Source organism: Natrix helvetica (genome assembly GCF_964273705.1).
Source record: "Natrix helvetica genome assembly, chromosome: 2".
Lineage (NCBI taxonomy): Eukaryota > Metazoa > Chordata > Lepidosauria > Squamata > Natricidae > Natrix > Natrix helvetica.
Window position 1 is genome coordinate 37,828,795 of NC_138552.1, and position 18,380 is coordinate 37,847,174.

Sequence of the window (18,380 nt, forward strand, 5' to 3'; positions counted from 1 at the left end):
ATTGGATGGGCTTTCCCTCCATCATGACAATTTCTTCTAGGACAGGGGTGTCAAACTCAAGACCCGGGGGGGGCGGATCCTATCCAGAGGGTTACCTGGAAACAGTGAAGGACTGGCCCGCGATGCTTCTGCCAGCAAAAACAGGCCCTCAGGCTCAGTTTTCAGCTGCCATGGCCTCTTGCAACCCTCTGCCAGTGAAAATGAAGCTCGAGAGCCTGTTTTCGGCAGCAGAGCATTCGGGGGCCCCCAGACACCATTGACAGGAGTGACGTTCTCCCTGGCCATTCCCACTCTGGCCCCCTGAGGTCAAACACAACCCTGATGCGGCCCTGAATGAAATAGAGTTTGACCCCTCTGTTCTAGAACAGACTGGTGGCCCAGCAGGGGGGGGGGGCAGTAGTTGTGCATGAGTGGCAGGCACGCATGATCGCAAGTACCTGCACTCGTGCAAGTGAAGCTGCAGGCATGCGCACTTGCCTTCCACTTGTACAGCCCTGATTTGAACAGGACACAGCTCAGTAGCGTGCCGCAGCCAAGGGGTTAGAGACTCTATTCTAGGAGAAGCAGTACTTACTGATATCATCTGAGGAATTTTCATATGGGCTTTAGTTAGAAAAATGCATGTAGTAATTCTTGACTTATGATCACAATTGTGACCACAATTTCTGCTGTAAATTGTTGGACTCATAACTTGAGTCAGACTCAATTTTACAACAGTTCTTTTGCCAGTCATTAAGTGAATCCAGCTTCCTTAAAGGGCTTTTTTTGCCAGAAATTGGTCAAAAAGATAATAAATCATGATCATTTAACTAGACACTGAACTGATCATACATACAAGCTGGCTATGAAGTGCCCAAATTGTGATCATGTGACTATGAGGGTGATACAATAGTTGTAAGTGCAAATAAAAAACAAGTGATTGTAAATCACTTTTTCTGAGGCTGCTATAGCTTTAAAGTGACATTAAACAATGCTTTTAATTAGCATATGTGTCCTGGAGGACTGAGCTTTTGTTGGATTGCTGCTTTCTTACCCTAATTGTTTACACTGATTTAATTGAGATGTTGTTGCTTCACATGCTGTTATGTGGTAAAGAATGAGACTAAATGTTTGGTTTTGCTCCTTTTTTACCTGATAGGAAGAAAACTTTCTAGTAAAACTTCTGTTTTTAGTGTGAGCAGCTGCATGCAAGGATTATTACTGAAAGATTGGGATTCAGTGACACATATTGCTGAAACAAAACTCGCTCAGTCCTCACCATTGGTCATACTGTTTACAGTGGCTTGTCACTATGATTCATTAATGTCTAGAGAACAGATTTCCTAACTTTGCACAAGCATGGGAACTATTGTGTATCAGTATGAGGTACTTACACATGATTAATTTACACAGTGCATTAGTTACCCAAGCTCTGAGTTCATACAAAGCTTTGAACAAAGAAGCAAATTACACAAGTACTTGGATAAAATATGGTTGCCTGGTTTTTTTAAGGTAGCATACATTTTCCAGGATCACAGGTAGTGTTTGTCTTACAGTCATTTGTTTAAAAGCTTAACGCATATACCAATCAGCCAATTGAAGAGGAAAAAAAAGGTTTTAAGAGCTGCCACATTTTCTAACAAAAAGGGAGTCAGCAGGAAATGCACTCTGTTGAAATGCATTAAACAGAGAAGACTAATTCTGCACCTATTTAACTCATTGTTCAAAACAGAACTTAAGGACATTTCCCTTTCACTTAAGGATCCATTTAACAGATTCAATTCCAGTATTTATGGGGACTGGATAGACTGATAGATCAGTAAGTCATACTTGAAAAGAATTTCCAAGCAAATAAGAATGACACATTTATATATTCAGGAAGGTTCAGCCTAAAATATTAGAATTTGTTAAAAGAATCATTAACAATGCTAATTGCAAGGCAAGATATCACAGAAATACATATGGTCAGATAAATAATGTGCTGTAACTGCAAGCTAAGAAGGCAATGTGGCTGAAGCAATATCTGCTATCTAAAGACAGCAATCCATATATTCCTTCAAGGTACAGCGGTGCTTAAAATTTTGTGAATCCTTTTGAATGCTCAATATTTTTGCATAAATATGGCCTAAGAACGATCTTAAAACTAGATAAAGAGAACCCAATTAAGCAAATGAGTTAAAAACATTGTACCTGCAAATTCTATAGCAGAATGTCACGGTATCTATCCATGAACTGAAGCTCAAGAGAAAATGTGTCATACAACCCAAACCACACAAGTTGTATGGCCAAAAAAAAAAAAAATGGTTCAAGCAGAAGAAAGTTAATGTTTTGGAATGGCCAAGGCAATGTCCTGACCTTAAACCTATAAAAATGTTGTGGAATGGCCTGAGTTCTTCAGGAAGCCTATCAACATCCTTGAGTTGGACCTGTTCTGTAAAGGCTAAAATGCCTCCAAGCTGATGTGCAAGGCTGATCAAGTTGTCAGAAACATTTAGTTGCTGTTATTGCTGACCCAGGGGAGGAGAGGAGGGATGGGTGGGCAAACCAGTACTGAGCATTACCAAACACAATTATGTGGCTTTGGACCATTTCCCTCTAAAATCAGTGAATAAGTATAATGATTTTGACAAGTTTGTTTAATTGGGGTCTCTTTAATTAGTTTTAGTACTTGTGTGGAGAATAGATCACATTTTAGGTCATCCTTATACAAAAATATTAAAAATTCAATAGAGTTCAAAAACTTTTAAGCACCACTGTATACTGAGTTAGATTTGCTAACCAAGGTTAACTGTGTTCTCACATTATAAACAGGGCAAAATATTTCTTGCTGACAACAGTAGTTAGGTTAAGATTATTCAACACCTGCTTAATATGTACATGGACCTAAGAGACCACTAAGAATATGGCTTTAACCTACTATATTTTATAAGCTAGTATATGTTATAAGCATAACCACATACCACAAAAGCATATTTCCAAACTGCAGCTAATATTCAGTGTTATATAGACTTAACTCTCAAACTAGTATCAGTCTAGATTCACTTTAGGATTTCCGCTAACAGAAAGGGAAAACAAAAAAGATAGTGTAACTGGTTTTTCAAGCTTTTTAAGCAGCTTTCTAGAAATGTTTTTTTCAAAGAAAAAGGGGAAGGTATTTTTAAGTGCTTGACATTCTTCTCTGATTTGTTTCGTGACATTGCCATCTCAAAAAGATTTGAGACAAATTTAAATTGAGAAGGAATTGCTAATAGCCTACAAGTTTCACATACACAGGATAGCATTTCAGATTTCCAGAGCACAGCGATAGAAGCAGCCAGCTCTGGTGTGGTCTTGTATTATGCTAAAGCATTCCAAGTTTGGTTTGCTTCTGGGTTAGTGCGATATATAAAATGAACTATGCGATCTGTAAATTGTACTTTATAGATTACATTATATGTGAGGCAGCTCACAATGTTTCAATAAACTATAGTTAAACAATATATTAACAAGGTAAGTACATTCAACTGGGGTGAGAGGAAGAAAAGTCACACTACATACCGTATTTTTCAGAGTATAAGACACATTTTTCCCCTCAAAAAAGAGGCTGAAAATGTGGGTGGGTCTTGTACACTGAATACAGCATTTTTTGACTCCTGAAACCCCGCCCCCTTCACCAAAATGGCCATGTATAGCCTTTAGGCAGCTTTCAGAGAGCTCCTGGGGGCTGGGGAGGCCAGAAATGAGCAAAAAACGGGCCGTTTTTCGCTCAATTTTCCCCCACCAGCCACTAGGAGCACTCTATAAGCCTCCTAATGGATGTCCATGACCTTTTTTTGACAAAAAAGTGGACCCATTTTTGCAAAAAAATGGATCATTTTTTGCTCGTTTTTGAGAGGCCCATCCCCCAGGAGCACTCTACAAGTCTCCTAAGAGCTATTCATGCCCTTTTTTGGGGGGGGGGGAGCGGGCCTGTTTTTGCAAAAAAAGGGCCATTTTTGGGAGGTTTGCAGAGTGCAAAAGCTTTTTTAAAAAAATTTTCTCTCTTCAAAACCTTGGTGCGTTTTATACTCCAAAAAATATGGTAGCTTTATCTTTTTTGCTCTGTGAAAATGAAATTATTCAAAAAAAACAAAAAAACCTTAACTATATAGTGCTGGGGGAAACTACTTTATTGTAAAGAATTCTCTAGCAATAAGTCTTTCCCATGTTCCCAGCATTCTACACTGAATTAAAAAAAGAATACATAAGTGTTTTTGTTGTTGATCTTTATGGTGGGAGTACTGTTACTATAAGCAAATAGCCCAAACTCCAAATTATGAAAAAGATAGAATAGACATGTAAAGAAAGAATGTGGTAGATTACCTTTTAACACTTAGACTTTAAAAATATAAAATCTGAATGTGAACACAGTATCATATAACTATTCTTGGTAGATCTATCTATATGCTTAGGTGTAAATTTATGCTGAGTTTATCTGTCATAACATGAAAGAATTCTAACTAAATTGTTTGGGAGGTGTTTATGGAACACTGAATCAAGAATTGTGGATGTTTCTGATTGTTCCCAAATAACATAAGGCCCATTCATATATAGTATAAACTAAGCAATGGTTTAGCAATCTGGGAATCATTGTATGGACACCCACTCAGAGCTTCTAATAACATATCCTGTCACATGGTGAATGACATTTTTCTGTTAAATATACAACCACCAACTATAGATGGTCACAAACCAGGAAGCATTAATTAATTGTGGTGCATTAATTTAGTACAATAAGGAAAATATCTCAGTTTAATACTAGACTTTTTCTTATAATGCTAGACTACTAGTGTAGTCTACTTATTGACTACTTAAGTCAATAAGTAGTATTAGAATAAATACTGCTAGACTACTATTTTTACATTTAAATCTTACCCTTCCCCCCTGGAACTTAAAGATGGTGTATATGGTAGTTCAACAATGACATCCTTGTAAGATACGTTGCCTCCACAGGAGCATGCTTGAGACTGAATTTCAATCTAAATCTCCCTGGTTTAATCTAATCCTTTTATTTCAGGTGTGTCCAGCTTTATGATTTGCCTGGGCCACAATGAATTAAAAGAAATTGTCTCGGGCCGTGCATAAAATATCTAATATAGTTAATGTATATAAATAACACCATTCATATACATTATGATCTTATGGGGCCACATTACTAGCTGTCCAGAACTGCATGCGACCCAAGTTGGGCCACAAGTTGGACACGCCTTACATACAACATCACCTGGCCCTGTATAATTTAGCATTATAGTGATTCACTAATTCTGGCATTAGCTACAGACAGAACAATATATAAGAAATAACATAAGGTCACATAGATTTGATTTGGGGATAGGGCAGTGGTTCTCAACCTTCCCAATGCCGCGACCCTTTAATACAGTTCCTCATGTTGTGGTGACCCCCAACCATAAAATTGGTGTCTCGGTTCCTAAGACCATCGAAAATATGTGTTCTCAGATGGTCTTAGCCGACCCCTGTGAAAGGATCGTTTGACCTCCCCCCCAAGGGATCCCCACCCACAGATTGAGAACCACTGGGATAGGGGGATGTACCTTCTTCATAAAATATAGATACATTATTATATCTCTGTGGACTCACTAAATCCAAGTAAAGATAACAGTCTCAGTTTCATATGGTATTTTTCAGCACCAAGGGAATGCATTAGATAAACTAAGGCATTACCATTACTGGATGCAAGGAAAAAAATAGAAGAATATATTGTTTGCTCTTATCCTCAAAGAAACTTTTTCCCTTTCCAAGTAAAAACTACTCATTCTTATTTGAACTAAGGCAAACAACAGTGCTTGGCAACTCTCAATGAGAGAGTGTTCTGTTGTTGTTTTTGATACTCCATTCTGCTTTGAAAATGCTATAGAGAAATTACAATGTCCAAAAAACCCAGCCTGCCTAAGGGGCTCAGAATGATTTGGGACATTTCAGAAGCAACTTCCAGCAGCTTCACAACACCCAGATTGACCTGAAAATCATGGCTCTGCCTCAATTGCTTTGGGGCTCAAAAGCTGTAAGGGCATAATCAGCTCCAAACTGTGGGAAATGACTTTTGTGCAATGCACATAAAGCACTTTATAGGGTTTGACCATCTCTACTGCAAATCCTGTGACAGCTCACCTTCCCAGGTTTTACAGCTCAACACACTCGGCACTGCTGAAGCCATTTATTGTTTTGATCAGTTACAATAACTGTATTTAGTCTCTGTAACCAAGGCCATTTAGTGGACAGAAAGAAGACAACATCAATCTTGCGGTTTTCTGCTTAGTCCTCAGGCAATTTTGGTTAGCAATTATAATCTAAGAGAAATGGATTAATGTCCTATAAATGGCTCTGCATACTGAGTAATTCTGAGTAAGTTGTTATGTACATTTCAAAGTCCTCTGAGAAACAGAGGAAAAAAATGACAACACAAGTGCAAAGAAGCACTTGTGTGCTATTCGTGGCAGGAATAGCCCACACTCCAGAAGACAGGCTAAAGATACAGAAGGATCTTGACAAACTTGAACATTGGGGACTATCTAATAAAATGATATTCTATGGTGAAAAGAGTAAGGTTCTACATTTAGGCAAGAAAAACGAAACGCACAGGTACAGTATAGGTGGTACCGTGCTCAATAGTAGTAACTGTGAAAGGGATCTTGGAGTCCTAGTGGACAACCATTTAAATATGAGCCAGCAGTGTGCAGCAGCTGCCAAAAAAGCCAACACAGTTCTAGGCTGCATCAACAGAGGGATAGAATCAAGATCAGGAGAAGTGTTAATACCACTTTATAATGCCTTGGTAAGGCCACACTTGGAATACTGCATTCAATTTTGGTCGCCACGATGTAGAAAAGATGTGGAGACTCTAGAAAGAGTGCAGGGAAGGGCAACCAAGATGATTAGGGGACTGGAGGCTAAACATATGAAGAACGGTTGCAGGAACTGGATATGTCTAGTTTAATAGAAAGATGGACTAGGGGAGACATGATAGCAGTGTTTCAATATCTCAGGGGTTGCCACAAAGAAGAGGGAGTAAACTATTTCCCAAGGCACCTGAGGGTAGAACAAGAAGCAATGGGTGGAAACTTATCAAGGAGAGAAGCAACTTAGAACTGAGGAGAAATTTCCTGACAGTTAGAACAACTAATCAGTTGCCTCCAGAAGTTGTGAATGCCCCAACACTGGAAGTCTTTAAGAAGATGTTGGATAGCCATTTGTCTGAAACGGTATAGGGTTTCCTGCCTAGGCAGGGGGTGGACTAGAAGACCTCCAAGGTCCCTTCCAACTCTGCTATTGTATTGTATTGTAAGCCGTAGTGCTCCTCCCACCAAGCCTCCTGTGTGGACAGATTTTCTCCAAAACATTTCTTTACACAGCCTTTGCTATGACTTCCACAAAATATTGTTAGTCCATGACAAACACATAAACCTTAAGTAAAAGTTAATCACCGGAATGTGGTTTTCTTCTCTACTTATTTTGTAAAGCAAAAAGCAAAACAAGAACAAAAATGTCAACAGAATTGAAAGAAAACTACAACCAAGACCAAAATCATAATATGAGGGAGGAACTATTCAAGAGTCTACACTTACGCACAAATACAAATTACTGCTCCGTGATAAACACAAAAACCACAGCTACAAGGTATTCACTAGGATTTGATTTGCTGTTCAGTTTTACTCTCTCCTCTATCAGGTGAAATATGAGTAAACAAGTTCATTAGCTAATAAAGTACACGCCCTGAAACTGTCTCACCGAAACATTCACTTTGTCTCATTTAAAGCTCTAGATGAAGTAATCAGTCTCTTTACAATCAGCTTCTTGATAAAGGTCAATGCAAAAGCAACGTCCCGGTTAAATCATAAGGTGCCAGGATGCAGTGAATAGTACAAACACAAACAGGCAATTTATATATATTTATGCTACTATTTTTAGTGTCCAAGTCCTCTACATAATGGACAACTAAGAAAGTAAATTACCTCATTATTTCTAATACTATAAAAATGTTGATTTCAACCTATAATGCCTATTTCTTTTCAGATGAAAAAGTTGTAATGGCAATCTTTTAAGTCCAGGGAGGGAAGCCTCTTATATTTTGACGTTGTGAGGCAGCACAGGACATAACATGGGAATGGAAGAAAAATTGGATTTACCTAAGAGCTTGTCTACAGTGGCACCTTGCCTTATTTAAGCCAATAATCAGTTTTGGATACCAGGGCTGCTATAGAGAGGAGGGGGTCAAGCTATTTTCCAAAGCACCTGAAGGCCAGACAAGAAATAATAAATGGAAATTGATCAAGGAGAGATTCAACCTGGAAATAAGGAGCAATTTTGTGACAGTGACAGCAATCAACCAATGGAACAGCTTGCCTTCAGAAGTTGTGGGAGCTTCACCACTGGAAGCTTTCAAGAAGAGACTGCACTGAAATGCAGAAATGGTGGAGGGCAGGGATGTCAAACTATTTCATTGAGGGCCGCATCAGGGTTGTATTTGACCTTGGGGGAGGTTGGGGTGGAGGGGCCAGGGTGGGCATGGCCAGCTCGGCGTCACTCCTGTCGGGGGTGCATGTGGTGGCTCAAACGCTCTTCCAGCAAAAACAGGTTCCTGAGCTCAGTTTTCGGCTGCAACAGCCTCTGTAACCCTCTGCCAGTGAAAATGTTGCTTGGGAGGGACACATGTGGCCCTCCTGAGCTCCGTTTTCACTGCCAGAGTTGAAGGGGCCTGTGGCAGCTGAAAACGGAGCTTGGGAGCTCGTTTTCGCTGTCAGAAGCACCGTAGGCCAGTCCTTTGCTGTTTCCAGGGGGGGCCCTTTGGCCAGATCTAAGTACCCCATGGGCAGATCCAGCCCCTGCCCTTGAATTTGACACACCTGATGTAGGGTTTCCTGCTTAGGCAGCGGATTGGATTAGATGACCTGCAAGTTCCCTTCCAACTCTGTTAAATCCGACTGCCCAGGGTATCATGAACACAACATCCAGGCACATTTTCCTGCCAATGTTTGTTTTGTTTTATTGTTTGTTTTATTGGATTTATATGCCGCCCTTCTCCCAAAGGACCCAGGGCGGCGTACAGCATTAAAAAACACATAAAAAACACATATTACAAAAGTTAAAAGGAAATTAGAAACAATCCAAAAAACAAACCCAATTAATATAACACTAACATTTTAAAAATTAGATAAAATTAACAGGCCAGGCCAATGTTGCTTCAATTGCTATAGTCCATTTGGTTGGTATACTTGAGTTGTTCAAGGCTAACTTCATTATTTTATTCGTTGCAGCACAAAGTGCCAGGAATGCCCTCACCCTCTAACCTGTGGTCAACACCCTCTGTGCTACCACAGGTTAGGGTGAGAGGCATTCCTAGTCCTTTGTGCCCCTTGAATTTTTTTTCCCTTTAAGAACTTCACAGGTGGATTATTGAAAACCCTCAGCCACCAAGTCAGTATGTTTTAAACTGAAAATGTGGCTTTCCATATGAAACAACCAAATAAGCAGCATTCTCTATAACTGTTATCTTTTTAATAAAATAATGAAGTGGATAAAGTGTTCTCTCATATTAATTATTCTTATTTAGGTAAACTGTACATAAACAATAAAAAATGGGCTGTTTAACTTCGTGTCATGTGGAATTGTATCAACTTCTTTTCACTCAGGAATCCATTGAAACAGACAATTTGACCAGATATGCTGAAACATTTGCATGCAGTTGGATGGACGTATAAATAGGTCGACATTTGCCCAAACCTACATTCCTCCTCTCAATAGAGGCAAAGCCAAGATGCAATATAAATTAAATAGCTACTTATTAAAATGAATTACCTATAAAATAACATAACTTCTACTTATAAAAGCAATTGTTTATTTGCATATATTATCCTGATTGGCCAGAGGCTGTAATAAAAATTCATTCATTCATATACAATTCATCTTTCTCTCATAGAAACCGATTGATGTAGATACATTCTCAACTGCCTTCCAGCAGAGAAAAACAGAGATGCATTAAGATATAATTGGCAGAGAAGGAGAGAGCCTTGACTTAGCCATTAACAAAATCAGTATGGAGGCAGCCAGCATATATGCTCCCACAAAGCAACAGCTGATCCTGAGACAAATCCTAAAGACAACTACATTTTTCTGCAGCAATCTTTGCAGCTCTTTACATATTTACTCATTCTCTTCTTTTCACTCTCATTTATTTCTCTACAAACCTCCTCCAACAATTCAACAATTATATAACTATCACGTAGATCAGTCTGGACTAAATCTCAGCATTCCCCAGCCATCTGGCACTTGAAGTTCACACTTCTTACAGTTGTTGAGGTTAAGAAACACTGAAATTGATGGCTATTCACAATTGGCTATAATGTAATGCCAGTAGGGATAAAAATATTTCTGCCTGATTTTAAGTGGCATCAACACCTGCACATTACCGCAAAGCATATTTCAGCATGGCACGTATTTATAAAACAATCACAAATGCTGCAACAGTCCCAAATAAACATTAAATAGTTAACTTACCCATTCTTCTACATTAGGAGTTTCATCATAACCTTTTGTGTTATCCCAGAGTATACTCATTTTGCCATAGTAACCTATTTTACTTCGGGTCTTTACTGCGAAAAATATTATTATAGCCAAAGCTGCAGCAATCAGGAAGCCTAACACAATGGCAATAGCCTGGGGAAAAAGCAGATTAGTATGTTTAGACTACTGCTTTTACAACCACAAATAATCTTAAATAGAATGTCTGTCTTTTCAAATTACAAATAAACAAAATGGAATTATATGGTAACTGAAAAATGCAAGATTCAAAAATATATTCAACCTGCTGTTTCCACTATATTGGAAACTAAATTGCCACTAAATTTTGATTTATATGGAAAACTAAACAAATTAGGAAAGAGCTTCTTAAACATAGAAATAAGCATTATTATTTACATGCCCACAGCATGAATTATTTTAACAATAATATTTATGCACTAAATAAATATGTTCCTCATATTTATTTTATTGAACTCAGTCTGGTGGAACACTGCTTTTTGGAAAGAAGAATCTAATCTTCTCCATGTTTAATCTATAGTATATTTTTCTAGGCAAATACATACATTTTAAATATAGTATCAAAATATTAATAAAGTTATTTTTTTTCAATAAAATTATAAAAAGCCATTTAATGATCAGAAAATTCCAGATTCCCCACTCATATTTGTTTGCTTACAAAGAATTAAGCTTCACAAATGCATTAATGGTAAAGGTTCCCCTTGCACATATTTGCTAGTCGTTCCCAACTCTAGGGGGCGGTGCTCATCTCCAGTTCAAAGCTGAAGAGCCAGTGCTGTCCAAAGATGTTTCCGTGGTCATGTAGTTGGCATGACTAAGTGACGAATGCACACGGAACACTGTTACCTTCCCACCAAAGGTGGTTCCTATTTTTTTACCTGCATTTTTATGTGCTTTCGAACTGCTAGGTTGGCAGAAGCTGGGACAAGTAATGGGAGCTCACTCCATTACGCAGTGCTAGGGATTCGAACCGCCGAACTGCCAACCTTTCTGATTGACAAGCTCAGTGTCTTAGTCACTGAGCCACTTACACTTAGTCACTGAGCCCTTACAAATGCATTAGATATATCTAAAATTCTTATCCATCTACAGAATTTCCTGCACTTATATGATAGAATAAACCAAGTTTTAGTTTCCATCTCATTTTGTAGTTTAATTTTTAGCTAAACTGGGTAGCTATGGAGGTGGTATTCTCCTAATGAACTGTACTGGAATTTCAATAATCCCATAGATAATGGCAGGTTTTATGGGTGTTGTAGCCCAAAACATCGACAGTGTTGGAGCATTGATGATGCTATCTAGTTTGGGTCATGGAATGTCTGCAAGAAAACAAACAAGCTTACAGAGCACCAATATCCCCCCTCCCCCCCAAAAAACATCAAACATCTGGTGAGCATTGTGTGAGAATCTGTTTATAAGGAATGAGAACCAAGACATTTCCATTTTTTTGGTTGTTTCCCTATAGTAAGAATTTTAAAAAATCATACTGCTGCAAAAATGGGTGGCTAACATTCTGTGTCCTGGACAGACGAGTGAAATCATTTCTGCATAAAACTAAGTTTTAATTCTATTTTTACTTCAAATACAACTAATAGTTTGCATTGGGGATGATACTAATTTATTTACATACCTCCTGAGGTTCCACCACACAGTAGTGATATAAGTATTGATTCACGTAGAGCCCAGTAGTTGTGGGTGTGTAAAACTGGCTGCACAACATATAAATCTGATTGTACATCGCTGATCCAGAAGACTGTGCAGTTGGGTTGACTGCTAGTGTATATACGATTGCCGCAATGAACATCAAGAAGAGCAATATAGCGCTTCCTATTATCACCAAGAGATAATATTTCCTGGTCCTGGCCATCTTAGTCTTTGTAACACCAATCACAAAAACTATCAATCCAGAAATAAAGCAAAAAGCTGCCATTGCAAGTATAAAGCCTTTTGCTCCTCGTGGATCAATATAATTTCCTCCAAGGCCATATCCACTATTATAGCCACCATAATTTCCAAAACTACTGCCGCCAAGGTATCCACCATAGCTGCTTCCATAACCTCCATAGCTGCTTCCATAACCTCCATAGCCAGGATACCCGAAACCAGTTCCATACATGTCCATATCCCAAGCCAGAGTAGAAGCAACGCAAGCAAAGACCCCAATAGACATGACTAGTATGAGAATTGACATGATCTTGATTATTCCTGGTGGGGAGGACCATTTGTAGAAACGTTGCACTTCATCTTCCGGATAATAAGAATATGCTGGTTGAGAGTGAATAGGCTGAGAATGGAATTCACCACTAAATGTATTGTTGCTTGGTAAACAGTGTGAAGGTACGCTACAAAGATTAAAGGAACGATTAGACACTATTTTATCAAAGCAAATACATTTAAACATCAAGTTTACTTCTTTATACTGCTCCAAAACATATTTATATATGCTACATATTCACATGTATAATCTGCCATGATCAAATACAATATGCATGTAGAAAGTCCATAAGATTCCTTGCTGCTTCCCAAAAATGTTTATCATTAAGTGGTGTTTAGCTGCTAATGTCTGACCAAAGGTTTAATGAAGTAGGGAATTATGTGCAATACTCATTAAGCTGTGGTGAGATGGAAGTCATTTCCATAAATGGTACTTTTTAGAAATATGGAAGAAAATTAGAAAATGCATCAGAAAATATATTTTATTAACATATTCATTAAATTGAGCTGTCAGTTTGGATCAGCTATTAATATTGCTTCATCAAAATAAATACCTTGGTTAAATGAAGCTATGGCCAATTATTGTGATATTTCTGTCACCGGGGAAGTACATTTTACCTCCCTTTCAACTCAAATTTGTATTTCATGAGATTCAAAACTCCCAAACATTTGTGTGCCTGCTGTGAAATATTCATCTATTTTGGAAATATATAAAAGTTTTTAACAAAATGAGCAGATGCTACAGTGCATCTTAGCTTTAGTCATAATATAATACACTAATCACTATACATACATTTTAATAGCTTTGTCATTATGAAGAATTAAGACATTATATCAACAATGGAAAAACTGCCAGAATCCATATATATACCTGTTTCCCCGAAAATAAGACCTCTCCGGATAATAAGCCCAATCGGACTCTTGAACACATGCGCTAAAATAAGTCCTCCCCTGAAAATAACCCCCTCCCAAATATTGCAACATAGCAGAAGCCATGAGATGACCACACTCGCCATCTCCTGCACCTCAAAAATAATAAGACCTCCCTGAAAATAAGGCCAAGTGCTTATTTTGGGGGTCAAAAGAAAAAAGACCCTGTCTTATTTTGGGGGAAACACAGTAGTGTACTTTACTTATGTATAGTAAATGAAATAGATATTTACAATTCATCTGTGCGATAGGGTGGAGGACTCTCAAAAGGTCTGGGTGACATAGTGGAACTTGGGTTGTGACGTTTTTACCTATAAAGAAAAATATTCCAGTAAGTTATTTAATATTTTAACTTAATTGAAACAAAATACTAATAACTATGTGAAATGCTAATTTTCAAGATTAAGTTCATGGTGAATTATTAATTTTCTATATTGCAATCAGCTATTTTGAGTTACCTATTTTTAATTGTATAATTTACTCTGGTAATTCACAGACAACTATTTAGATTCACTATGCAATCTACAGAAATACAGGCACTCCTCACTCAGTGACCACAATTGAGACCAATTATTCCAGCACTTCATAAGTGAAGTGGTCTCTAAGTGAAACTGAACTCTGCTCATGAGCTTACTTCCTTTGCTTTATGCACCTGCCAAGGTTGTACCATAAATGCAAGGATAGGTTGCAAGGTTACTTTTTCATCAACATTTGTAATGGTCACTAAATGAGGTAGTTCCCTAAATGAGGTATAATTTGGAGATTAATTCTTCTGCATTCTCTGGCATTTATTTCAAACATATGTAGACTTCCACTGAAATATGCATCACAGATCCCGCTTCCTCAAAGCTTTTATAGTAAGTAGTCTTTTTAGTCTAGATAAAAACTGCACTTTTACATTCTGAACATATTTTATAAGTAAGGAAGTTGCAGGAAATGACAAAGAAGCTCCATTCATAATGCTCCTTTTGTTAATGAAACGAATTTTCACCTCTTTCAAGAAAAGTAATAATCAAAAAAAAACTACAGACAAGGTATGCACTTTTTTTTACTAAGGGTACCTCAAGAATAGAAAAATAGTTTAATATTTAAAAATATTCTTGCTCTCAAAACACCTGTTGTTTTTTTAATAATGAAATATAGTAAAAAACAATGCTGCGCAGAATGTTTTGCAACTATGAACCAGAACTAGGATGATAATAACATATAAATTGCTATATTACATTAATACACCAAAGTATTAATACCATAAATGTGCTTACTTAAAACATATCTGAATAAATTAAAGGAAGATTATTAAAAGAATCACATTAATGGACAGAATGGCAACACTGCAAGAAGCTGGGGCTGTTGTTATAGTTAACACAGCCTAATAGTAAAGACTTCATTTTTAAAGCAAATTTCTTGAAGGTTTGTCTTTGGTACTTTAAGAGTAAACTTAAAGATGTTCACAACCATATACTGCAAAACACAGTACAATGTAAAATACAAAATGATTTCATTTGCAAAGAGCAGAAAGATCCAAGTACCTGCAAGATATATTTAATTTGGACACACATACAACTCAAATTAATAGTAAAGGAACATAGACATTAACTTTACTAGAAGATGTATCAGTAGAAGAGAACAGTGGCACTTTAAAAACTGGCTATGGAATCAGTTTGTATGTACTATGTTTATCAAATGCTTAAACTGCTATCAAGAAATTTATGTAGAGTAGGTATAGTACAAAAGTTAAGGTAGCATACAATTTTGGATGTTTCCTGACAAGGTTTTCATGTGGCATAATCTTCTCAACCATAAAATGCTATGGAACATGTAAGATTTTTTGTCACTTCTCATGATATCTCATTATTTGGCTCCCCCCCCCCGCCTTACATTGAAAATAAATAACAGAGAGCAGTAGAATAACTACAGAGATGTTTATTTGCCAACTTTGAAAAACCATCTCTGCCACCTGCGAAATGCAGCTATATTTGCTAAGAAAGGTAGCTAGCTGGTATTTGGAAACAGGGTAAGTCTTCACAAATGGATCTTTAACCGAAATTCTTTCCAGAGGAAAAGTAGACAGACTGAGGCTTAGTACACATATCAATCTAAATCATGAATGCAGTTTGCTTGTTTGAAACGTACCCTCCAAGTTCAAAAGTATAAAGTTGATTGTCACTTGGTATAAATATCCCCGAGGGATCCTGATCAAGGGATAAACAAATATCCCTTGAAACTTAGGGAGAAAAATAAAAGAGAAAACCGAGGCACATTCCACCCACCCACCCTCCATTCCTGCGTTCCTTTCGGCTCCCCCCTCCCCCCAATCCTCCGGCCACTATTGCTCAACTTTAGGAGAAGCCTGAACGAACTAGTTTGATCCAGAGAGATCAGAGCTATGCGGCTCAGAGGCGGTGGGACCGACGTACTTTTCCAAACCTTAAAGTCAGCGCGACTGCGACAGGCACAGGGGCGCTTATCTCAGACCAGAGTCAATTCAGAGCAAAAACAATCAGGGAAAGAATTCCTCTCGGGCTCCCCTTTACGCGCTCACCTCTGAGCGCCTCTATTGCTGCTCAGCCCTGACCACCAGCTCCGCTGAAAGGCAACCTTACCTCGCCTTCACGGAGCTCCAGCCACCTGTTGAGGTTTCGCACTTCTTTAAGAGGCGCATCGCCTCCTTCGGCAGCCCAGGCAGGCTATCGCGCGCGCGCCACACCCAAGCCCGGAGAGGGCATGCGCAATACCTACATACCTGAGCAAAGGGAGGGGAGGTGCGCCTTCGCCCCGCTCCGGCTCCATTGGCCGAGCGCTTTCTTCCAGGCCAAATTCGGGGGCGGGGCGCGAAGGCACCCAAGAGGCTGAGATGCGAAGAGAAGCGCCTTTGTCTCTCTGTGTGACCCAAACACCTGAAACTCGCCCGCGGGCAACCCGTAGGTTGGTCGGATGAGTCCTTGAGGGCGGGAGAGTCCCTTTAACGCAAGCAGGATCTGTTTCCAGGGATTGTTTCGCTGCCGTCTTGACAGTTTCAACCACAAGCACCAGCAGCCCGGGTAATAAATAATTAAGACTAAGGCTTGTCCAGCTTTTTCCTCTTACTGTAGCCATCTAGATAGCCAGCCCTTCCAAGGGGAAGCAATTTATTTTCCTGCCTGGCTTCCGTGAAGGCGGGATATCAAAGAAAGAAGAGGCGCTCCGGGAACAGCCACTTCGGAAAAGTTGGTGCTATATACCTTTTTGGGTCGTGGAAAGTTTCAGATGGGGTTTATATCTTCTTTACTTCTTTGTAATTATCACTGGAGTCATACTGTGCAACTATGTACGGCACACGCACAAATGTTTTGTTGAAAATAAATTTTCATCTTCAGGGAGACAGCCCCCATCTCAGAATTATAAGATGGGAGGGGCGCTATGTGTTTCTCAACTTTAGCAATGTTAAGAAGTGCGCATGTATACTTTAACTCTCAGAGTTCCCCACTCAGCAAGAGAAACACTGCTGTAAGGAGAGGTGCACATCAAGTGGCCTGGAGAAATGTTGGAAGTGGCTCCTAGACAGACACATTAAATAATGTTACCAAACTGTGATTGTTTAGTGTGACAGAAGAGAAATATTTAATACGTGGTTGAGGAGAGATCATGTCTACATTTAAATATAAATGAAAGAAAACAATTCCAGGGTTTTTGTGCCATCACTCAATACTTTCTGGAGTTCATTTATTTATTTATTCAACTTGTATAGCAATCCAGCATCACTTAGTGACTCTGGGTGGAACCTAGCAATAAAAACAGTACTGAAATCAAAACAAATGAATAAAAACAAACATAAGACATGCAATAAAATTACACTAAAACACACACACACACCACAATAAGCATAAAGACACTAGCAAATCCAACCAATGCATCACATTCAACACAGCCATTGAATGCACAGTGATTTTCTTCCTTCATGTCAGGTTCAAGTCGGTTTTGGGGGGTGGGGGATGATGTAGAGTGACTTAGGTAGGGCTCAGATCTTTCACCCCTCCTTTTTAACATCTATATGAGGCTGTTTGGAAAGCTCATCCAGTGGCATGGATACAATATCATCAATATGTTGATGATACCCAATTGTATATTTGAGTACAGCTGATCAAGCAACAGTGTCCCAGTGTTGACTTAGTGACTGGAGGTTGTAAGGGTTTGAATGGGAAAGGGCCAGTGTTGATTTAACCCTAGCAAAATGCAGTCGGTCTGGGTGTTGATCCTCCTGGATCCAGTGAGGTATCATCTGAGTCTTGCCAGGATTGCAGCCATGGGTAGAAGGGGCAGATTCACACACATGTTATCCTGTGCACAGTTCCTATTACTAGCCAAGAGGCCTTGCTCACAGTCACTCACACCCTAGTCATTTCTTGGTTGAATCATTTTAACATGTTTGACAGAGTGTTTCCTTTGAAGACCATGTGGAAATTGCAACTGGTCTAGATTGCAGCAATGCAGACCGGTTTGGGCAACGCATGGTTTGTCCATGTTATACAGTTGCTATAAAAGCTTCTAGTTTTTCCAGGTGTAATTCAAGATTCTGATATCACTTTTAAAGCCCTGAGTGGCACCGGAGCAGGTTGTTTATGAAATGCTTCTTCCTGAGGGTATCTGCCAACTGGACAAAGTCCAATAGGGTGGCTGCTGCACCCACGTCCCTTCCTTTAGATGTT

The 18,380-nt window shown here is 38.8% G+C and overlaps 1 protein-coding gene across 3 annotated transcripts in view; it reads right to left on the reverse strand.

The window, feature by feature from the left end:
• The window catches only part of OCLN (occludin), a 37,109-nt gene extending 20,522 nt beyond the window's left edge, over window positions 1-16,587 (reverse strand). Inside the window, exons 1-4 of one of the 3 annotated variants that reach the window (XM_081945199.1) lie at window positions 16,439-16,587; window positions 13,929-14,006; window positions 12,182-12,893; window positions 10,510-10,668 (exon numbers count right to left, since the gene is read on the reverse strand). In XM_081945199.1, the coding sequence (XP_081801325.1) occupies window positions 10,510-10,668; window positions 12,182-12,893; window positions 13,929-13,978 (921 nt within the window). In that variant the 5' untranslated portion in view covers window positions 13,979-14,006; window positions 16,439-16,587. The other 2 variants (XM_081945197.1, XM_081945198.1) reach the window with 2 other exon arrangements.
• Between the last annotated feature and the right edge of the window lie 1,793 nt (window positions 16,588-18,380).